The sequence below is a fragment of the Hyperolius riggenbachi genome, chromosome 4, assembly GCF_040937935.1.
Source record: "Hyperolius riggenbachi isolate aHypRig1 chromosome 4, aHypRig1.pri, whole genome shotgun sequence".
NCBI lineage: Eukaryota > Metazoa > Chordata > Amphibia > Anura > Hyperoliidae > Hyperolius > Hyperolius riggenbachi.
Genome location: NC_090649.1, coordinates 330709385 through 330734347, shown reverse-complemented (window position 1 = coordinate 330734347; position 24963 = coordinate 330709385). Strand labels below are relative to the sequence as shown.

At 40.6% G+C, this 24963-nt stretch overlaps 1 protein-coding gene across 1 annotated transcript in view; it reads right to left on the bottom strand.

The window, feature by feature from the left end:
- Positions 1-24963, bottom strand: part of ARID4B (AT-rich interaction domain 4B) — a 197785-nt gene that overhangs the window by 27101 nt on the left and 145721 nt on the right. The window contains exons 15-19 of the mRNA XM_068231813.1: positions 20182-20407; positions 12264-12409; positions 11245-11364; positions 10714-10798; positions 3490-3691 (exon numbers count right to left, since the gene is read on the bottom strand). Of these exons, the coding sequence (XP_068087914.1) occupies positions 3490-3691; positions 10714-10798; positions 11245-11364; positions 12264-12409; positions 20182-20407 (779 nt within the window). The remainder of the gene's footprint in view (positions 1-3489; positions 3692-10713; positions 10799-11244; positions 11365-12263; positions 12410-20181; positions 20408-24963) is intronic.

Below are 24963 nucleotides of genomic sequence, written 5' to 3'. Positions count from 1 at the left end.
ACGGTGAGTTCATAGAAGATTTTATTTTTTGTCACAAGTTAGCGGAAATTGATTTTAATTGTGTTTTTTCACAAAGTGTCATTTTCCGCTAACTTGTGACTAAAAAATAAAATCTTCTATGAACTCACCATACTCCTAACGGAATACCTTGGGGTGTCTTCTTTCTAAAATGGGGTCATTTGTGGGGTTCCTATACTGCCCTGGCATTTTAGGGGCCCTAAACCACGAGGAGTAGTCTTGAAACCAAATGTCGCAAAATGACCTGTGAAATCCTAAAGGTACTCATTGGACTTTGGGCCCCTTAGCGCAGTTAGGGTGCAAAAAAGTGCCACACATGTGGTATCGCCGTACTCAGGCGAAGTAGTATAATGTGTTTTGGGGTGTATTTTTACACATACCCATGCTGAGTGGGAGAAAGATCTCTGTAAATGGACAATTGTGTGTAAAAAAAATTAACAATTTGTCATTTACAGAGATATTTCTCCCACCCAGCATGGGTATGTGTAAAAATACACCCCAAAACACATTATACTACTTCTCCTGAGTACGGCAATACCACATGTGTGGCACTTTTTTGCAGCCTAACTGCGCTAAGGGGTCCAAAGTCTAATGAGCACCTTTAGGCTTTACAGGGGTGCTTACAATTTAGCACCCCCCAAAATGTCAGGACAGTAAACACACCCCACAAATGACCCCATTTTGGAAAGTAGACACTTCAAGGTATTCAGAGAGGGGCATGGTGAGTCCGTGGCAGATTTCATTTTTTTTTGTTGCAAGTTAGAGGAAATGGAAACTTTTTTTTTTTTTTTTTGTCACAAAGTGTCATTTTCCGCTTACTTGTGACAAAAAATAATATCTTCTATGAACTCACTATGCCTCTCAGTGAATACTTTGGGATGTCTTCTTTCCAAAATGCGGTCATTTGGGGGGTATTTATACTATCCTGGAATTCTAGCCCCTCATGAAACATGACAGGGGGTCAGAAAAGTCATAGATGCTTGAAAATGGGAAAATTCACTTTTTGCACCATAGTTTGTAAACGCTATAACTTTTACCCAAACCATAAAATATACACTGAATGGGTTTTTTTTTATCAAAAACATGTTTGTCCACATTTTTCACGCTGCATGTATACAGAAATTTTACTTTATTTGAAAAATGTCAGCACAGAAAGTTAAAAAAATCATTTTTTTGCCAAAATTCATGTCTTTTTTGCTGAATATAATAAAAAGTAAAAATCGCAGGAGCAATCAAATAGCACCAAAAGAAAGCTTTATTAGTGACAAGAAAAGGAGCCAAAATTCATTTAAGTGGTAGGTTGTATGAGCGAGCAATAAACCGTGAAAGCTGCAGTGGTCTGAATGGAAAAAAAGTGGCCGGTCCTTAAGGGGTGTAAAGCCCTAGGTCCTCAAGTGGTTAACATACAGCTTATACATATTCTGCACTTTATTTAGCACACCTTAAGAGTAGTGTGGCTGAAGATAATTACTGTGACTTATTTTTATTTCACTTATTTTACCAGTTGTCCCTGCCAAGAGGTTTACTTTGCTACCTGTTTAGGTGCTTAGTGTCTTCATTCTGTATAGCACCTTATACCTCAGAGAGTCCCAAAGTCGCATCTAAAAAAAGTTCAGTGTGGTACGCAGATTTAAAAAAAAAAAAATTACATTTTCTTTTATGATTTCAAGAAATTGTTCACAGCTAAAGACCCGAGCTGAACTTCAGGGTCATGCAAAAATCTGAAATACAAAGTTATGGTTTATGTGAAATGTATAGAGACAGCAAAGCCAACTGATATAGCATTATTCTACTGTGCTCCAGTAAATGCAGGCAAGAATGGACTGTGGGTGACACTGCACACACACATATCCTTGCTGTGGTCTATTCTGTAAAGAAACTGGGCGTCTGAGACTGGCAGCAAGTTGCTGTGCCTATCCCTTCTGTTGAGTCCATCCGTGTAGGACAGGTTATTAACCATTTCAGCCTGTGGAGATTTTTCACCTTATGCATCAGAGCAATTTTCACCTCCCATTCATTTGCCAATAATTTTATCACTAATTATCACAATGAATTGATCTATATCTTGTTTTTTCCGCCACCAATAAGGCTTTCTTTGGGTGGTACATTTTGCTAAGATTTATTTTTTTAACAGAAATATTAAGGAAAATATGGGGAAAAAAATCATTTCTCAGTTTTCAGCCGTTATAGCTTTAAAACAATACATGCTACTATAATTAAAACCTATGTATTTTATTTGCCCATTTGTCCCGGTTATTACTCCATTTAAATTATGTCCCTATCACAATGTATGGCGCCAATATTTTATTTGGAAATAAAGGTGCATTTTTTCAGATTTGCGTCATCACTATTTACAAGCTTATAATTTAAAAAAATGTTAGAAATATACTCTCTTCACATGCATATATAAAAAGTTCAGACCCTTAGAGGTAACTGTTTTTTTAATGTATATATTTGTAATTTTTTTTCAATAAAAATGTTATTTGGGTAATTTTTGGTGTGGGAGCAAACAGTTAATTTGAAATGTAATAATATAGGGTTATTTCATTAAAAAGTGTATGTAGATGTAATTGAATGGGATATATTCCCATTCATTGATCGCTGGGCTAATAGGGGGGGGCGCACCACGTGCACGCGGGAGCACGCACCTGCCTGGATGTGAGCTTCACGTCCAGGCGGCATAAATGGTTAATGGAAGCATGTCCATGCACCATTACTAGCATTATACAGGATTTTGAGATTTTTAAATGATTTAACAGGGTTGAATGGGATTTCCTTATCTAAACCTGGAAGTCAGCTTTAATATTACAGAATGAATCATCAACAGCTACCCTAGACAACAAGCATGTGTATGATAGGGTCAAGGATTACCTGCATTTTCATAATGCATGGGTGTTAAAACATTAAAAACATAATGTGTAAACGAGAGGTAATGGCTTACCCCACCAGAAGATACAGGCGGACAGGGGGGGTGTAAAAGGCTACTACATCATTGTTTGTTTGTTTTTGTTTTTTTTAGCCCCTGCAAAAATAAACACTGCATTCTATTGTTTTAAATGAATTCACATTATTGAAAATAAACCGCCTCTGTTCAGAACACTGTTTTTACAGGAATTTGCCTGAATGGTGCCTCATTATCCGATCCAGAAAGCTTTATTGGCAGGACCAAATACATTTAGCATTGCCAAAGCGAAACAAAACATTAACATGGGTGGGGGATTGTGGGAATAGGGGAAGGATATACGTCTCATGTCTTGTCATACTTTGCCTAAATTAGCGTTAGAAGTATGTACCGTAATATTTTTAAACCCAAAAAAATATTAAGCACTTTGCCTTAAATGATTTAGGACGTTTATAAAATGCTTGGATTTCAGATTTGCCTGTAACAAACATTCAGCAACCTAATATTTAACACGCCCTTATTAATGCCACTTCTCACTAATAATAATAATAACTTCTCATGGTATGTACCTTGAAGGCCATTCAAGATAGAAGTGATTTCCAATGGTTTCAGTGGACCTTGTGCAGTATTTCTGCTTTCCGGAGAATCAAAGGATAATTCATTGTCCAAATCACATTGCTGGAATAAAGGTCTTGCAAAGAGTCTACACTGTTTGGGACAGTTCTCATCTTTATCTGGCTTGGATTTGTTGTGATCAGCTTCAAATTTATTCTGGAATAAAATATAAAAGAACAACTTTCACTGTGAAGGAAGACTAAGCCAAAGTCAATAGTTAAATTATTCAAAAAGTCAACACTTCTAACAAATCAATTCTATTATCCAATCATAACCAACACTTCGAGACCATGCAGGATCTATTTATGGGTTGACATGCTGATGGATTGTTAAACTCTGCACTCGCTATACAGCGATGTGGCTCTCTCTCAAACTACTGCTGCAAAATGCGTTGCTCATACTCTATGTAACAAAATGAATTAAAATGGTTACATTCAATGAAAACGTTGGATAAAAACATGTATGACAAACAGCTATTGTAGTAGTGATGAATTAAGTAGACTCCTATAAATGAGTTACATTATAAAAAAAATCATGTTAAAAAATAAACTGAAAATATAAAATATGCATTAGTGGTGACCCTTACCAAAAAAAACACGCGCACGAGCGAGCGGGAGCGCAGACAGCGGCGGGGATACTTATATCTACACCCCAGGCACGGAAGTTTAAAGGGGTGCAGATATACTGTACGGGGGCGGTGAAGTGATTAAAACAATGACTCCTTGCTTTATGGCAAGTCAAATGGCAAACTGCTATAATGTATATGTCGTTTGTATGATGCAAATGGTTCTACTTTGTAAAGCACTGCAAAGTATGTTGGTAGTATAGCAATACAGGAAATACATTTTTCATATTTATTTTATAGTGTCTATTAGGGATGATCAATGAGTTGCAAATATTTCCACGTGTATGCAAATTTTTATGCAAATATATGCAGTTTGAAAATGGACCAATCAATTTAAATCTGGGTGGGACTTGATTGGTCCATTTTCAAGCAGCATTTATTTGCATAAAAATGAATACATTAGCATAAATTAGAACTATTTGCATATCATTGATCATCCTCATTGTCTACTGCTGCTGAAAACTTTTCTCCAAAATTTGTTGTGTTAAATTTAAAGTTAAATATTCACTAAAGAACCTTGCTAAATACAACATTTCTCCAAATTTTAATACCCCCAAAATATTCTATTTGGTTAGTAGCAGAGTAAATTTTTCCAGTCGTGAATGTTATTAAAGTAATATTGTCATAGTCCTCTTATTTCCTCTAAAACAAACACAGCAAACATTTTTTTTCCAGCAGTTGCTAAAAAAGTAACTTGAACAGCCCTGTGACTAAAACTATATGACCATTAACTGCATACCCTAAATAACACAACTTTACACACTACAGTCGCTGCCTAACACAGACCCTGCATGAATAAAGTATACTATCCTGCGACTTAAAGAGAGTCTGAAGCGAGAATAAATCTCGCTTCAGACCTCATAGATAGCAGGGGCATGTGTGCCCCTGCTAAAACGCCGCATTCCTGCGGCTTAACGGTGGTCCCTTCACCCCCAAATCCCCTCGGTGCAGTGGGGGAGCTCTTCCTGGTTGGGGCTAACCGCCGCAGCCCTGCCCCACGCGCGTCTGTCAGCGCGTATCTCCGCCTCTCCCCCGCCCCTCTCAGTCTTCCTTCACTGAGAGGGGCGGGGGAGAGGCGGCGATGCGCTGCTGATAGACGCGACTGGAGGCAGGGCTGCAGCCGTTAGCCCTGCCTCCAGGAAGCAATAAATCACGACCAAGTCTACGACCAACTATTGCGGGGGTGGGTTTGGGGGTGAAGGGACCCCCGTTTAGCGGCGCGACAGCGGCGGTTTAGCAGGGGCACACATGCCCCTGCTAACTATGAGCTCCGAAGCGAGATTTATTCTTGCTTCAGAGTCTCTTTAAACAGTCCCCAAACCTGCAGTAGAAAGTCGTTCATTCCACTGTTCTCATCAAAAACATCATCTGGCTGGCCAAATTCAAAAGCAATCGAAAAACAGTTTAGTGAAAAGATTCTGTATGTTTTGGCCCTTTTTGATTGTCCAATCCCTAACATCTTTTCACCCTTGGTGCATATACATTTTAAAAACTTTTCATTAGTGCCAACACATATTTGGCTGTTAGTTCCGATGGATACCACACTGCTTAGCCAGTAAACTCTCCTGCTGTCCTCATTACTGCAGCCAGTATCAATTCTGTGTCATTTTATACTACTTCTACTGCTCTAGCTTACAACACCGCCACTCCAGATAACTTTGGGTTGTCAAAAACCTGAGCGGTTTTTGCCTTTTTCATGATTGCTAACTCAGTAAAGAACCAGCCCTTAAAGCGTTGCTATCATATAAATCCGGCATAGTGGGGTCTGAACCCTCTATAACAGTAATTATAGATTGACGGTATACCTTGAAATGAATCAGAGCACTCAGTATATGATTTTATATAAAAAATTGTATTTGCTTATCATACAGCATATATACAAAATATGAACAGTTCCAAGTAGTGTTTCCTTATAACAGTATTCCATCTTATCAAGGCTTTATAGCCAAACGATCATCAATCTTCTAAGTACATTCAAAAAGAATATAACGGTTGTGTTATGTAGAATAAGATCAAAAGTAGTCTCATCTGTATCAATAGCTGTGTATGTAGTAGCTGTGTAAAACTTGTAGTAATCTTCTTAAAGAAATAACATAAAAAATAGCTTCTAAAAAACTTCTTGCTAACATCTTAACAAGACTTAATGCTGAAAAATTAATAAAGTAAATCACCAGAATATTAAGCATATTACCCCTTCTCTGTCATCTCTTCAGCATCTAGAACCACTTGTGGGAAGGTAGCTTCTGCCTCATATGTCTTCTCAGGAGATTGTTGGGCTTCTGCAAACAATGAGCTTACAGCTCCTACCTTTATAGGGGCTGGAGGCAATATGGCTGCCTAATCTGGACTTTCCCTGAATCCCAGGTTCTGATTGGCTAAAGCTTTCGTGCGTCAATGCTTTATCATGTTTTGATTACCTAAGTCACAATATTATTGTTTATAAATTCTTAATTACCTTATCTTGTGGGAATTAACGTCATTTGGAGTGCTTGACATTTTGTTTAGGTCATTTCTGACGCACGTAATTAAAAATGGACGTCAACAGCCATCTTGTCTGTTGGCTGACCGAGACATGGAGAGTAAACAATGTCATTCATGACGCATTTCTGATAAAGTGTTCCCTGTTAATTATGTTGGAATGTCTTGGTACTTTCCCAGGTCAGATTGACACTAACACAGACCTGCAAGAGCCTTCAGCAATTTTAGGCTTATTGAAACATATAAGGCTTCTAATATACTTATTTAAATATAAATCTTATTATATAATTCTTCTTAAAACAATTAATCATTAAAGAAATAATTGCACATTAAATCTTAATATAAAATCATTGTCTATATAAATATAATCACTTTAACCGGCAGAGGTCAGCCTTTTATAACAAATAACAATCTATTAATAATGTTGGTTTTATAAAACTATGTAACCACCAGATGGCATCATTGTCCTAAATACGGGACAATACAAAAACCTTGGAACTTATTGACATTCCAAAGGACAATCATAGTCAAAACATGGCATTATATTCTTGCTGGCTGTGATGGCCTTCAAGCCACGGAACATGTCAACAATTGTCCAGCTTACAAGTTGAAACAATCTTATAAAAGTTTTACTTTCTCATCTTCCACGGGTAGACTACAGATTTTAAATATCTTTCAGAGTAATAGATTCTATTATATAGGGTTTAACAATAACTATTTCTTTCTTTAGAAGGACTGTATTGATCATTAATATTTAGATTAATAATATCTGTGTGTAATAATTATGTGCATTTATAATTACTGCAGTAATGTAAGTTTAACTTGCTTTTCTGTCTTCACACAGAAGCCTCTTTAAATGTCATGGCCACGCACTAGCATAAACAATAATGCTCTGGCTTTTTGTAACCAGTACGTCTATTATCTGCCAGCTTGCAAGTTAAAATAATCTCATAAGCTTTACAGCCTAAAATATGCTCAGATGTCACATAGCAATATTTTAAAGAAGTAACCCAACTTTACAGTTTACAATGAAATTTTGCATAGAACATTAAAACTTAACACATATACATATGACATCTTTTCCTGCATAAATAAAACCGCTAGAATTCTGACAGGGTCACCCTAAATTTACTGGTTGAGGATGAATGGTTTGACTGAAGGTATTGGTTATGAGATTAGGAGGATTACTATTAGGATATAAGTGTAGAGCAAAGCAAAGTTAGAATAAATTACCATTACCAATTACCAAGATTAATAGGCTGAAGTTAGGCATCAGGTAGAGGAATTACCATAGGGTGTGATCGGTTAGGATTGGGTAATGGAGAGTGGAAATGCACCAACACATTAATAAAAAAAAAAAGGTTGCAAACCCAAAACTCCCGGGTTTATGTAATTTATTTTACCAATACTTTTATTATAGGGAAGCCAGTGCCAAATTTACTGTGCAGAATATATAACTCATGCCATCTCAAAACACTTGTCAGATCATATTGAACACAAAGCATTACAGTGGCACTAGATATAATTGCTTATCAGACCAATTGTGCATTTATCGGCAATCAGCAAAATTTAAAGCCAGAATTATTGGGAAAATAGGAGGCAAGATGTACAGTTAACAACTCCATCACCCAATTATCGGCTATATAGTTACATAGTTACTTTGGTTGAAAAAAGACATACGTCCATCGAGTTCAACCAGTACAAAGTACAACTCCAGCCTGCTCCCTCACATATCCCTGTTGATCATAAAATCCCTGGATTAACATCATTGGCATTACCTAGTAATTGTAGCCATGGATGTCATTCAACGCAAGGAAAGCATCTAAGCCCCCTTTAAATGCAGGTATAGAGTTTGCCATAACGACTTCCTGTGGCAATGCATTCCACATCTTAATCACTCTTACTGTAAAGAACCCTTTCCTAAATAAATGGCTAAAACGTTTTTCCTCCATGCGCAGATCATGTCCTCTAGTCCTTTGAGAAGGCCTAGGGACAAAAAGCTCATCCGCCAAGCTATTATATTGCCCTCTGATGTATTTATACATGTTAATTAGATCTCCTCTAAGGCGTCTTTTCTCTAGACTAAATAAACCCAGTTTATCTAACCTTTCTTGGTAAGTGAGACCTTCCATCCCACGTATCAATTTTGTTGCTCGTCTCTGCACCTGCTCTAAAACTGCAATATCTTTTTTGTAATGTGGTGCCCAGAACTGAATTCCATATTCCAGATGTGGCCTTACTAGAGAGTTAAACAGGGGCAATATTATGCTAGCATCTCGAGTTTTTATTTCCCTTTTAATGCATCCCAAAATTTTGTTAGCTTTAGCTGCAGCGGCTTGGCATTGAGTACGATTATTTAACTTGTTGTCGATGAGTACTCCTAAGTCCTTCTCCAAGTTTGATGTCCCCAACTGTATCCCATTTATTTTGTATGGTGTTAGACCATTGGTACGACCAAAATGCATGACTTTACATTTGTCAACATTGAATTTCATCTGCCATGTATGTGCCCATATAGCCATCCTATCCAGATCCTGTTGCAATATAACACTATCTTCCTTAGAGTTGATGATTCTGCACAATTTTGTATCATCTGCAAAAATAGCAACATTGCTCACTACTGTATCCACTAGGTCATTAATAAATAAATTGAAGAGCACTGGACCCAGTACAGACCCCTGTGGGACCCCACTGCTAACAGTCTCCCATTTTGAGTATGATCCATTGACCACAACTCTTTGTTTTCTGTCCATTAGCCAGTTCCCTATCCAAGCACACAGACTCTTCCCCAGTCCTTGCATCCTCATCTTTTGCACCAGACTTTTGTGGGGAACAGTGTCGAATGCCTTAGCAAAGTCTAAGTATATCACATCTACAGCATTCCCAATATCCATATTAGCATTCACTACCTCATAAAAGCTGAGCATGTTAGTCAAACAGGACCTGTCTTTAGTAAACCCATGTTGATGCTGAGAAATAAGATTATTTTCTACTATGAAATCATGTATAGTATCTCTTAGTAACCCCTCAAATAGTTTGCATACAACTGATGTTAAGCTTACAGGTCTATAATTTCCTGGATCTGATTTTTTGCCCTTCTTAAATAATGGGAAAACGTGGGCTGTACGCCAATCCACTGGGACTCTGCCAGTTGCAAGAGAGTCACAAAAGATAAGATAAAGGGGTTTATCTATAACTGAACTTAATTCCCTTAGGACCCGAGGATGCATGCCATCCGGGCCAGGTGCCTTGTCTATTTTTAATTTATTTAGTCTTGCCTTTACTTCTTCCTGCGTTAAGTATTTAATATTACAGTTAGAAGATTGAGACTCTTCCGCCTCTGTAATTTGCAACAGTGCTGTTTCCTTTGTAAAGACAGAAGCAAAGAAAGCATTTAATAACTCTGCCTTACCTTGGTCATCCACCATTGAGTTCCCACCCTCATCCTTTAGGAGTCCTATACAGTCAACCTTTCTTTTTTTAGAGTTGATGTACTTGTAAAACTTTTTTGGGTTAGATTTGATATCCCTAGCGATTTGATTTTCAGCTTCGATCTTTGCCAGCCTAATTTCTTTTTTACAATTTTTATTGCACTCCTTATAATTGCTTAGTGCAGCCTCGGTCCCCTCCTGTTTTAGGACCTTATAGGCATTCTTTTTCCTCTTCATTTTATCCCTAACCTTTCTATTCATCCATAGAGGCCTTTTTTTATTCCTAGACATTTTGTTTCCATATGGGATATACATACTACAATATTGATTGAGAATACGTTTAAAAGCTTGCCATTTCCCTTCAGTGTCCTCCCCTTGTAGTATATTATCCCAGTTCACCAAACTTAGTGCCTGCCTGATTTGATTGAACTTTGCTTTTCTAAAATTCATAGTTTTAGTGGTCCCGCTGCCCCGTGGCCTATCAGTCACCAGACTATGAAATAGTCTACTTCTTCCAGCAAGCAAATAGCAGTATGATAGGGATATTGTTGGCCGTCAAGAAACCTGGGAAAAAAACTGTGATATAAAGAGATGAAACTTGCTAAATCAATTATATACCATGTAACAAAAGATTAAAATCATACCTTGATTTTCCTCCTGTGTTTTATTTTTGGTACACTTTTATCAGCTGGTCTGATGGCTTTATCAGCTTTCATCCACTCATCGTACCTAAAACAAAAACAAACATTTTTTTAATATACAATATAGAAACCATAAAAAAAAGAATCCCTGTATTGGCAGCACATTTCAAAGATAAATATCATGCTTCAGACCAGTATTTCCAAATACAAATCCATACAAACTGACTAAAGTCAGAAAACCTGGAATGTGTTCCATTTTAACATCTTACTGTAACAATGCTTCGCAATCCATCATCTTTTTTCGCCATAGCCTTTGGTTAGTAAACCTTCTCTAGACTCATAAGCCCTCTATTTCTGTAGTCAACAGAGTAACTGAGTCTAAAGAATGCTTATTAGCTGAAAGCTTACGGTTTCTATTAAATTAGCCAATGCATTGTATCATCCTGAATCAAAACTTCCTACATTAAATGAGAAAACCTCAATGTCTCACACAAGGAACATACTAAAAGTGTAAAATACGGCTTATACTCCTACCTGATATGGCTCTTTATGATTCGGGGGTAACTTTCAGACTCTTCTCTCTCTTCATGATTGTTCATTTTAGTCCCAGTATTCTTCTCATTTTCATCATCCCTCTTCAAACATGAACTTTTGCTATTGGAAAATATACTTGTAAACAAATAATATCCTCTAAAGGAAAAAAATCTAAATCTGCATACATTCCCTCTAGTTTTAGGCATGCATGATAGCTGGAAGCATGCATGCTGGCTGGATAGTGTACTGGTAAAGGATACCAGAGCTGGCGTAAATAGCTGGCTGTAGGACGTACGCAGCCAAGCCAGCGCAGGCGCAGTGATGCCCGACTCTGGTGGAAGAGGGTGCCAGAGGGCAATTAGGAGAATCAGAGGGGCAAAAAGGAGAGCGGGGAAGCGGTGGGCATCAGGATGGCTCCCCATACATGCCTGCTTCCTCCGTTTCTCTTATTTACTCTTGGCTCTGGTATCCTTTAAGGGCAATGCCTCTGACATTGGAGACCAGGGTCGAAATTCTGGCCAGTACCTATTAAGTGAGGAGTCCTTGCGCAAGACTCCTCAACACTGCAGGGTGGCCTACCCAGTGCACCCATAGTGGCTCAGACTAGAGAAAAGCACTATACTATTATTATAATATATATCTATGCAAGTCAATCCTAACATTTGACCCTTATAAGTTATAAACTCTAAAGATTGAAACATAAGATAGCACAGGGAACAAGAAGACCAATGTCTTTCCCCCATAACATGCACAATCATTACATTTTTCTTCTGGGTGAACTTCATGAACGGATGTCTTTTTCAACCAAATTATGTTACTAAGTGACCGTGTCCACCAGTAACAGCCATGTAACATCCCCCTCATAACAAGTACAGCCATGTCACCATCCTATTATATAAGTATAGTCTAACACACACCTCACGACAAGTATAATGGTGTCCCCTAATAATAGGTATACTTTCTCCCCCTCCCTCCTTCTCCCAAATCTTTGCAGTAAATTTACAGTTAAACTATCTTACTCTTCTTTTATCTCAGTAGCATTGTCCACTTCAGGCACTTGATGGCCTTCAGCTCCCATCAGAGTATGCACTTCATGGTCTGAAAGGTTTTCCTCTTTTTCTTTTAATTCTTTCTCAAAGGGACAAACAGAGTTTACCTCATTTTCCTGATAATATAGGTAAATAAAAGATATGGAGAATTCTGTCATAATTTAACTCTTGCATTGTTCATGAAAATATGTATTTCAGCAGATATCTTATTTATTGAGAATGATTTATATAGTGCCATCATCTTCTGTGGCGCTGTTCAACAGAAAGTGTAACAATACAATACAAAAATACAATATAAACAATACAACAACTAACACAAGACAATGATGGATTACAGTCGACGAAATGAGCAAGTCAGCAAGAGGTTTTACATAAGGGTGGAAGATATGTACCCACAATGTATAACATTAAAAGTCAAAGGGGAAAGAGAGCCCTGGCCAATCCTAACGTGTTAAGTGATAAGACAATTTATGAAGGGAAGCTGTAAATTAAATGATGGTAAAGTGGTGGTCAGTGGTCAAAGTTTTCTAAGTGTGATTGTATGCTTTCCTGAAGAGGTACGTTTTTAACCTCCTTGGCGGTTACATTTTTTCGCCAAGGAGGTTGCATTACACATTTTTTGTATTTTTTTTTCTGTTTCATGTAGCTACCCGAGTGGTAGCTACATGAAACACCACTAGAGGGCGCATGTGTCCCTCTAGTCCGATCGCCGCCGGCAACAACAGCAAACAGGAGATCGCGTATAGAACGCGATCTCCTGTTTGGCTTCTCCTGTTGCCATGGCGATGATCGGAATGACGTCATGGATGTCAGCCAACATCCTGACGTCAGGCGCACTGGATCCAGCCCTTTGCGCTGCCCGGGAGCGATTGGTCATGTAAAGTTTATGACTGACTGGAATGGTTAGCGGGGGTATCACAGAATGAACAGCTCTATCCAGCTAACTGAAGGAACAGCATATGTACAGAATCCTGTTTCTGCTGCAAACCTGTAATTTAATTCAGTTCACCCATGATCAGTAAGCCATAAGAAAGAAGAACGCTGCATTTTTCGTAAGCCAAAAGAATGGATTAGAAGCATAATATTGGGGGTAGAGGGCGACACGAAAAAAAAATGACTGCTGCCCTCATGAACTTTTCTCACGTGTTTTCTCACGAGAGGTTTCCACTCTTTAGCAATAAAAGGTTTTTCATGCTCTCTATCACATCCGTAATGTCACAGGCTTCACAAAATGTAGATTAGCTTCACAAGCCTGCATACTGACATCATTATGTTACATATTTTAAAAAAGGATCACAAACATAAATATTGGCATCATATGCATCCTCAAAATTACTAGGCTTCTGGCCTTACATGAAAAATGCAGTGTAGCCATTATACTACATAAAACCCTACCTTTTTGCGACAACAAGATTGTTAGTGTTGTAGGGGTCAGATTCTGACTAGTGGTGGGATCCTGTCGTGGGTGTCACTAATACTTTAATTTCAATATGTGCCCCTTCAGTGGGAGTATGTCACTTCTTTTAGCCATAGACCCTGAACAAGCATATGCAGATCAGGTACTCTGACTCAGCCGACTCAGGTTTTACTGGATTAGCCATATGCTTGTTCCAGGGTTTAGACTCAGAAGCTACTTATGTCAGAAGATCAACAGGGCTGCCAGGCAACTGGCATTGTTTAGAAGGAAATAAATATGGCAGCCTCCATATCCCTCTCACCAATAAAATTGCATTAAACAGAAGTGGAAAGCTCATTATCGCAGGTGACCTGAACGTTTTACTAGACACTGGTACTCTAGATATCACCACACATATAACGCCAGTTGAATTCATTTTCTACATGATACAAATACCTGCGATGTCTGGAGAGTGCTTTACCTTGGGGAAAGGGATACACCTTTTATTCCCACTCCCGCAATATCTATTCCCAAACTGACTACATCTCAGAGCAGCTGAACACTCAAGATCTCGTGGTCGGACCACTCTGATTAACCACTTCCCGACCGCCTAACGCACAGAGGCGGCCGGGAAGTGGACGCCGCAAGGACCGCCGTATAGACAAATGGCGGCGGTCCTTGTAGGGGCATGGGCGGAGCGATCGCGTCATCCGTGACGCGATCCTCTGCCTCCGCCTGGCGCCGCTCACCCGCCGCAACATCCCGCCGGCCATACGGAAGCGCCAGCGGGATGTTAACCCGACGATCGCCACATACAAAGTGTATAATACACTTTGTAATGTTTACAAAGTGTATTATACAGGCTGCCTCCTGCCCTGGTGGTCCCAGTGTCCGAGGGACCACCAGGGCAGGCTGCAGCCACCCTAGTCTGCACCAAGCACACTGATTTCCCCCCCCCCCCTGCCCCAGATCGCCCACAGCACCCATCAGACCCCCCCCTGCCCACCCCCCAGACCCCTGTTTGCACCCAATCACCCCCCTAATCACCCATCAATCACTCCCTGTCACTATCTGTCAACGCAATTTTTTTTATCCCCCCCCCTGCCCCCTCCTGATCACCCCCCCCACCCCTCAGATTCTCCCCAGACCCCCCCATGTACTGTATGCATCTATCCCCACTGATCACCTGTCAATCACCCGCCAATCACCCCCTGTCACTGCCACCCATCAATCAGCCCCTAACCTGCCCCTTGCGGGCAATCTGATCACCCCCCCACACCAATAGATCGCCCGCAGATCCGACATCAGATCACCTCCCAAATCCATTGTTTACATCTATTCTCTCCTCTAAACACCCACTAATTACCCATCAATCACCCCCTATCACCACCTGTCACTTTTACCTATCAGATCAGACCCTAATCTGCCCCTTGCGGGCACCCAATCACCCGCCCACACGCTCAGATTGCCCTCTGACCCCCCCCCCCCTTATCAATTCACCAGTGCATTAATTACATCTGTTCTTCCCTGTAATAACCCACTGATCACCTGTCAATCACCTATCACCCATCAATCACCCCCTGTCACTGCCACCCATCAATCAGCCCCTAACCTGCCCCTTGCGGGCAATCTGATCACCCACCCACACCATTAGATCGCCCGCAAACCCGCCGTCAGATTACCTCCCAAATGTATTGTTTACATCTGTTATCTTCTCTAAACACCCACCAATTACCCATCAATCACCCCCTATCACCACCTGTCACTGTTACCTATCAGATCAGGCCCTAATCTGCCCCTTGCGGGCACCCAATCACCCGCCCACACGCTCAGATTGCCCTCAGACCCCCCCCCCTTATCAATTCGCCAGTGCATTAATTACATCTGTTCCTCCCTGTAATAACCCACTGATCACCTGTCAATCACCTGCCAATCACCTATCACCCATCAATCACCCCCTGTCACTGCCACCCAACAATCAGCCCCCAACCTGCCCCTTGCGGGCAATCTGATCACCCACCCACACCAATAGATCGCCCGCAGATCCGACATCAGATCACCACCCAAGCGCAGCGTTTACATCTATTCTCTCCTCTAAACACCCACTAATTACCCATCAATCACCCCCTATCACCACCTGTCACTGTTACCCATCAGATCAGACCCTAATCTGCCCCTTGCGGGCACCCAATCACCCGCCTACACGCTCAGATTGCCCTCAGACCCCCCCCTTATCAATTCGCCAGGGCATTATTTACATCTGTCCTTCCCTGTAATAACCCACTGATCACCTGTCAATCACCCATCAATCACCCCCTGTCACTGCCACCCATCAATCACCCCCTGTCACTGCCACCCATCAATCACCCGCTGTCACTGCCACCCATCAATCAGCCCCTAACCTGCCCCTTGCGGGCAATCTGATCACCCACCCACACCAATAGATCGCCCGCAGATCCGACGTCCGATCACCTCCCAAGTGCAGTGTTTACATCTGTTCTCTACCCTAAACACCCACTAATTACCCATCAATCACCCCCTTTCACTGCTACCTATCAGATTAGACCCCTATCTGCCCCTAGGGCACTCAATCACCCGCCCACACCCTCAGAATGCCCTCAGACCCCAGCCCTGATCACCTCGCCAGTGCATTGCTTGCATCTATTCCCCCCTCTAATCACACCTTGAGACACCCATCAATCACCTCCTGTCACCCCCTAGCACACCTACCCATCAGATCAGGCCCTAATTTGCCCCGTGTGGGCTCCTGATCACTCGGCCAAACCCTCAGATCCCCCTCAGACCCCCTTCCGATCACCTCCCCAGTGCATTGATTGCATCTATTTTCCCCTCTAACCACCCCCTGAGACACCCATCAATCACCTCGTGTCACCCCCCTAGCACTCCTATCCATCAGATCAGGCCCAATACAACCTGTCATCTAAAAGGCCACCCTGCTTATGACCGGTTCCACAAAATTCGCCCCCTCATAGACCACCTGTCATCAAAATTTGCAGATGCTTATACCCCTGAACAGTCATTTTGAGACATTTGGTTTCCAGACTACTCACGGTTTTGGGCCCGTAAAATGCCAGGGCGGTATAGGAACCCCACAAGTGACCCCATTTTAGAAAAAAAGACACCCCAAGGTATTCTGTTAGGTGTATGACGAGTTCATAGAAGATTTTATTTTTTGTCAAAAGTTAGCGGAAATTGATTTTTATTGGTTTTTTTCACAAAGTGTCATTTTTCACTAACTTGTGACAAAAAATAAAATCTTCTATGAACTCGCCATACACCTAACGGAATACCTTGGGGTGTCTTCTTTCTAAAATGGGGTCACTTGTGGGGTTCCTATACTGCCCTGGCATTTTAGGGGCCCTAAACCGCGAGGAGTAGTCTAGAAAACAAATGCCTCAAAATGACCTGTGAATAGGACGTTGGGCCCCTTAGCGCACCTAGGCTGCAAAAAAGTGTCACACATGTGGTACCGCCGTACTCAGGAAAAGTAGTATAATGTGTTTTGGGGTGTATTTTTACACATACCCATGCTGGGTGGGAGACATTTCTATGTAAATGGACAATTGTGTGTAAAAAAATTAAACAATTGTCATTTACAGAGATATTTCTCCCACTTAGCATGGGTATGTGTAAAAATACACCCCAAAACGCATTATACTACTTCTCCTGAGTACGGCGGTACCACATGTGTGGCACTTTTTTACACCCTAAGTACGCTAAGGGGCCCAAAGTCCAATGAGTACCTTTAGGATTTCACAGGTCATTTTGCGACATTTGGTTTCAAGACTACTCCTCACGGTTTAGGGCCCCTAAAATGCCAGGGCAGTATAGGAACCCCACAAATGACCCCATTCTAGAAAGAAGACACCCAAAGGTATTCCGTACGGAGTATGGCGAGTTCATAGAAGATTTTATTTTTTGTCACAAGTTAGCGGAAAATGACACTTTGTGAAAAAAAACAATTAAAATCAATTTCCGCTAACTTGTGACAAAAAAATAAAAACTTCTATGAACTCACCATACTCCTAACTGAATACCTTGGGGTGTCTTCTTTCTAAAATGGGGTCATTAGTGGGGTTCCTATACTGCCCTGGCATTTTAGGGGCCCTAAACCGTGAGGAGTAGTCTTGAAAGAAAAATGACCTGTGAAATCCTAAAGGTACTCATTGGACTTTGGACCCTTTAGCGCAGTTAGGGTGCAAAAAAGTGCCACACGTGGTATCGCCGTACTTGGGAGAAGTAGTATAATGTGTTTTGGGGTGTATTTTTACATATACCCATGCTGGGTGGGAGAAATACCTCTGTAAATGACAATCTTTTGATTTTTTTACACACAATTGTCCATTTACAGAGGTATTTCTCCCACCCAGCATGGGTATGTGTAAAAATACACCCCAAAACACATTGTACTACTTCTCCCGAGTACGGCGATACCACATGTGTGGCACTTTTTTGCACCCTAACTGCGCTAAAGGGTCCAAAGTCCAATGAGTACCTTTAGGATTTCACAGGTCATTTTGAGAAATTTCGTTTCAAGACTACTCCTCACGGTTTAGGGCCCCTAAAATGCCAGGGCAGTATAGGAACCCCACAAATGACCCCATTTTAGAAAGAAGACACCCCAAGGTATTCCGTTAGTAGTATAGCGAGTTCATAGAAGATTTTATTTTTCGTCACAAGTTAGCGGAAATTGATTTTAATTGTGTTTTTTCACAAAGTGTCATTTTCCGCTAACTTGTGACAAAAAATAAAATCTTCTATGAACTCACCATACTCCTAACGGAATACCTTGGGGTGTCTTCTTTCTAAAATGGGGTCATTTGTGGGGTTCCTATACTGCCCTGGCATTTTAGGGGCCCTAAACCGTGAGGAGTAGTCTTGAAACGAAATTTCTCAAAATGACCTGTTAAATCCTAAAGGTACTCATTGGACTTTGGACCCTTTAGCGCAGTTAGGGTGCAAAAAAGTGCCACACATGTGGTATCACCGTACTGAGGAGAAGTAGTATAATGTGTTTTGGGGTGTATTTTTACACATACCCATGCTGAGTGGGAGAAAGATCTCTGTAAATGGACAATTGTGTGTAAAAAAAATTAAAAAATTGTCATTTACAGAGATATTTCTCCCACCCAGCATGGGTATGTGTAAAAATACACCCCAAAACACATTATACTACTTCTCCTAAGTATGGCAATACCACGTGTGGCACTTTTTTGCAGCCTAACTGCGCTAAGCGGTCCAAAGTTCAATGAGCACCTTTAGGCTTTACAGGGGTGCTTACAATTTAGCACCCCCCAAAATGTCAGGACAGTAAACACACCCCACAAATGACCCATTTTGGAAAGTAGACCCTTCAAGGTATTCAGAGAGGGGCATGGTGAGTCCGTGGCAGATTTCATTTTTTTTTTGTCGCAAGTTAGAAGAAATGGAAACTTTTTTTTTTTTTTGGTCACAAAGTGTCATTTTCCGCTTACTTGTGACAAAAAATAATATCTTCTATGAACTCATTATGCCTCTCAGTGAATACTTTGGGATGTCTTCTTTCCAAAATGGGGTCATTTGGGGGGTATTTATACTATCCTGGAATTCTAGCCCCTCATGAAACATGACAGGTGGTCAGAAAAGTCAGAGATGCTTGAAAATGGGAAAATTCACTTTTTGCACCATAGTTTGTAAACGCTATAACTTTTACCCAAACCAATAAATATACACTGAATGGGTTTTTTTTTATCCAAAACATGTTTGTCCACATTTTTCGCGCTGCATGTATACAGAAATTTTACTTTATTTGAAAAATGTCAGCACAGAAAGTTAAAAAAATCATTTTTTTGCCAAAATTCATGTCTTTTTTGATGAATATAATAAAAAGTAAAAATCGCAGGAGCAATCAAATAGCACCAAAAGAAAGCTTTATTAGTGACAAGAAAAGGAGCCAAAATTCATTTAGTTGGTAGGTTGTATGAGCGAGCAATAAACCGTGAAAGCTGCAGTGGTCTGAATGGAAAAAAAGTGGCCGGTCCTTAAGGGGTAGAAAGCCCTAGGTCCTCAAGTGGTTAAAGCTAGAATTTCTGTCTTCCTGCCACCTGGATTTAGGATTGGCATGTTATGTGCATGAATGTGATAGTATAGTCAGGGCTGTGGGGTCGGCACAAAAATCTACAGACTCCTCAGTTTATGAAACCACAGACTCAGAGTACCCAAAATTGTTCTGACTCCGACTGCTTAGTCTAATTTTTACAAAGGCTATTGATTTGGTTCAAACATCATCCAACTCCGACTCCTCAGTTCATTGAAACTACCAACTCCTCAGTTCATTGAAACTACCGACTCTGACTCCAAGTACCCAAAATTGCTCAGACAGACTCCACAGCCCTGAGTATAGTACTGTAATTCTGGAGCAAGTAGGTTACAGCAGTTGTAACCTGTTTCTTTAGTATGTGTTAGCATGTATAAAATAAATTATGTACTTACCAAGTTCTGGACCTCTTCAGTTGAAGAAGTTGCATCTTTAATCATACAATCATCACTCTTTACATCGATATCTTCTTTAATATTTCCACCATTTTCAGGTTCTTGTTTTAGAAAATCTTCATTTTCTACATTTTGGTCTTTACTTGATTTAGCAACCTTCAATGGCAGCTCCATGTGGAAATTAATATTACCCGAAGCACAATATTCTTCAAAGCCATACAAATACCTACAAAAAATGGGGGCTATAATTGAAAATCAGCACTTGCAATATACATAATTAGGCAAAGTATGATTAAAATATATAGAGAATCTGGTCCTAAGCTATCCTTCAACCTATTTCCTGTAACAGCAAAAGCAGTCATAAGCTTGACTGGTCATCAGATTTAAAGGTCAATGGCCTCTATTCACTAAACTTATCTCCTGTCTTTAATAACTCTTCTAGAGTTGTTACCATGGTGATAAGGCATGTAGTATTCAGGAAACATTTTACCTCAGGCAAGCCTAAAGTTATCTCTTCTGTCTTTAAATTAACTCTCCAATCCTTAAAATAACTCCAGAGTTAAAGACAGGCTGTTAATTAGCTGCATGTGAAAATAACTACAGGAGAGGTAAATTAACTACAGGAGAGGTAACTTAAGGAATGAAGAGGTAAGATAACTCTCTCACGTGTGGAGGTAAGTTTTCTCTTGCCTTATCTCTAGCATGATCTTAGTGAATTGAGGCCAATGTGTTTTATGGAACATTTTGGAGTAAAGTGCAAAGTAGATTTCCATATTGTTATAGCGTTCCAGAGATTGTATGACGGTATTCTAATTTGGATCAAAGCCATATCAGTGAAGCACGGCTGCACATCATCCTGAAAAGATCCTTTATATATATATATATATATATATTAGAAATTTTCATTATTTTTGCCTTCTGTAATAAATTATTTATATCTGTTATAGGCTTAGGTGGCTCTTTTACTCTACAGTTACACACTGTGCAGTTGTACACGTATGCATTTCTCTTGTTTGTGTGCATTTTGCAGCTCTTCATAGATATAATTGGAGGGAAAATTTGAGTATTTACCTAAAATGCAACATTTGGTACTGTGAAAAAAACCCACAATGCATAGGTCTGAACTGTTCCACTGAAGTCTATGTGCCATGTATTTAAAAAAATAAAATAAAACGTGGTATGGCGTGACAGAGCACTCATTCCAATCATTCAAAGGGAGGCAGCATTTGGAGACTATATGATTAGCACGATTGGTGGATTATAGCGGTTCTAACTGTAGCAGCATCAGAGCAACCTCACCCAAGATCAAACTCCAGGGCATTGGTACATTACAGCAAAATAGCATTTCTTTGCAAAATGATATGAAATGATACACAAATGGCTCCATTTAAAAGAAAGTTCTCTGCATTACAGCTGAACTGCATTCCAACCCTACCCCCAGCAGACTTATGTCACTGACTGTTGGTCAGTTTAATGGCTCCAGAGTAGTGATATATAGAGAAAAAAAAATCTGACATGCCAATTAGCCTCATACAGGAGGCTTAGGTTTGTATTAGTGCACCAAAGCTTCTAGCAGGTAATCCATTTAACCAGCAGCTGTTGTATTGCTTTGCTAACCCCAACTTCCCCCTCCTAGGTGAAGCTAACTAGTATGTTAGGATAATTGTTACTCTTCCCACCGTAATCAGAAGTTTTGGCTTAATCACAGCAGGTTTATAGTGACCATAAATCAACTTCCTCCTGGATTTGTAGGAATACATGGCGTGTGCTACACGAGCCAATAACCGTTGCCTCCAGAACATGGAGGATATTGAGTGAACGCTGGGACTGGCAGTCTTCTGACCAAAACGTAATATGAAATTCAGGGATGTTTGTCTTTTTTTTTTTTTTTTTTTTAAACATAAAACATTCTGCAGCAATGCTCAGAGTATCTGAACTTAGAGTTCAGCTTTACATTTATTGAGGAGGAGAAACTGGGTAGACCAAGTTGGACTTTCAAATAAACATACAATGCTGCTCATAATTATTCATACCCCATGCAAATTTTGACATAACCACTTCAAGAAAAACTCCAGTGAAAATAATGTAATTAAAAAAAGTGCATAATTTTTACAATAATTATGTATAAATGATTTAGTCAGTGTTTGCCCATTTAAATCTTTTAAATCCCTGATTTACATTCTGACATTACATGGTGACATTTTTACTGTTGGCAGGTGATGTAACTGCTGCTTGCTGTTTGGCACGGTCCTCAGAGTTTCTTGTGGGAGGGGTTTCACCACAATATCAGTCATACAGCACCCCCTGATGGTCTGTGAAAAGGAATAGATTTCTCAAGTAAAAGGGGGGTATCAGCTACTGATTGGGATAAAGTTCAATTCTTGGTTGGAGTTTCTCTTTAAGCCCACAGGGTTGTTTATTTTTTTGCATCTGAGCAACTTTCACCTCCCATTCATTTGCCAATAACTTTATCACTACTCATCACAATTAATTGATCTGTATCTTGTTTTTTTCCTTTAACCTCCAGGACAGGTCCACCACGAGAACGACAGGCTCCTCCCAGGAACAGGAAACGTCCAGATAGAGCACTCTATAAAACTTTGTCCAACCCCTTGATCCTCAGTTGACGTTTCCTGTTCCAGGAACAAGGAGTGCTCTGGTCGCTCGCCGGTCCGTCAGACCAGGAGAGTTTGGGACTTGGTTGGCGGCTATGGGTGGACCTGCCTGGAGAGGTTTTGCGGTCCGGAGGGGGAAGAGAGAGTGGAGTTACCTTCCCCATGGCTGTCCTGGCTGCCCGAGTTGCGGCGGATCCGGAGGACACGTGCGGCGTCCATGATTCCCCTTTGGCGGAGGCTAGTGGCGCGCCGGAAGTGACAGGAGGATCATGCGGGCCTCCGGAGGGAAGGCAGCTGATTGCCCTCAGTTGCGGAGTACGTATGACGTACTTCCGCCCTTACGTGATGTCACTTCCGGTCGCGTGGGTGAAGAGACGCCGGAAGCCCGCATGGTTTGCCAGTTTGTGTTCGGAACGGAGCGGGATGGACGCTAAGCAGGAACCAGGAAAGGTAAGCTTGGCGGAGGCTTGGTGACCTTTACGGTATGAGCTATACGCCTAGGCCGCGTCTGTATGGAGGTCTGATATAAGTTTACAGACTTACAGTTTGCATTTAATAGCCTGCTTAGCGTCTGATCTGAGGTTTGTTATAGTAACCTGTATCTATAGGCCGCGTCTGTACGGAGGTCTGGGATAAGATCAGAGGCTTATAGTGTGCATTTAATAGCCTGTTTTACGTCTGATCTGAGGTCTGTTATACTTAAATTGTTGCGGACATACATATATGGAAGTTTTTTATTCCACTTTGGCCAGAGGGCTATATATATATGAATATTATAGCTTGGGCAATTGTTTGATACTATGGGGGAGTAGAGTTATATAGATATATATATATGTAGCGGATGCATTTATATGTATAAATGGCTCTTCATTCCTGCTCTCCTCGGTCAGGGTTACTGTCACTCTTCATTTTTCACCGGGTGATATTCCTTTAAATCAAAATCAGAGGAATGACATTGTGTTTTTGTGTTGTTATTTTAGGGCCCGGAGCCTACTGAGCCAACAAAGCCAAGGAGGCGGTGCCCGCTCTGTGATGCAAAAATGGCCCATAACTACAATAAGCAGTTTTGTCAACCTTGTTTAATGAAACTTATACAGGAGCAATCAGGGGGGTTGAAGGAAGAGTTAATGACAGCCGTAAAGAAGGAAATGGCAGACACCATTAAATCTCTAAAGGAGGTGTTTGCTTCCGCTATTCCCCCAGCAGCAGAGTCAGTAAACCCGGGTACAAGTACAGATATACCGGCCACAGAAACACCTAATACAGAATCTCAGCCTGTAAAACATAAAAGTAAAAGTACAAAGAGAAATATAGTATCTTCCTCTGAAGAGGAAGACATGGAGGGGGAGGAGGAAGATAATGATGATGAGTCAGACTCCTCCGCTAAAAGTTGGGACAGCCAATCTGAGGTTAAGAAAATCTCTAGATTTAGATTTCCAGCTGATGAGACAGAGCAGCTGATAATGGCGATTAACAAAACCTTAAACATTGAATCCAAAAAATCGGAGGAAATATCTATGCATGATAAGTTATATCAAGGAATGGAACCAAAAGAATCGTTAACCTTCCCTATACACAGATCCACAAAGAATACCATATTAAGCCAGTGGAAATACCCTGATAGGAAATTGTTCATGTCAAAGGGTTTTATGAAAAGATTTCCATTTACAGAGGAAGATGTCAAAACTTGGGATAGATCTCCCAGGTTAGATGCGGCATTTTCTCAGGTTAATAAAGACAACGAATTGGCCTTTGAAGATCTAGGCTATCTAAAAGATCCGCAGGATAAAAAGGTAGAATTCGCTCTTAAGAAAGCCTGGACAGCAGCAGGAGCAAATTTTAGACCTGCTGCTGCCACAACTTGTGTAGCAAGAGTTCTATCCCTATGGGTTAAGAAAGTAGAGGAGAAAGTTGAAAAGGGAGCCTCTAAGGAGGAGATTTTGGAATCATTAGAAGTGGTCTCTAAAGCCACTGATTATATAACTGATGCAGCAGCTGAGAATATCAGAGTAAATGCCAGAACCTCGGCATTAATTAACACAGCAAGGAGGAATCTGTGGATAAAGAATTGGGAAGGTAGTCAGGCCTCAAAAGCCAGAGTTTGCAATATCTCCTTCAATGGAGAATTACTATTTGGAGAGCAGTTAGACCAAATATTAGAAAGAAC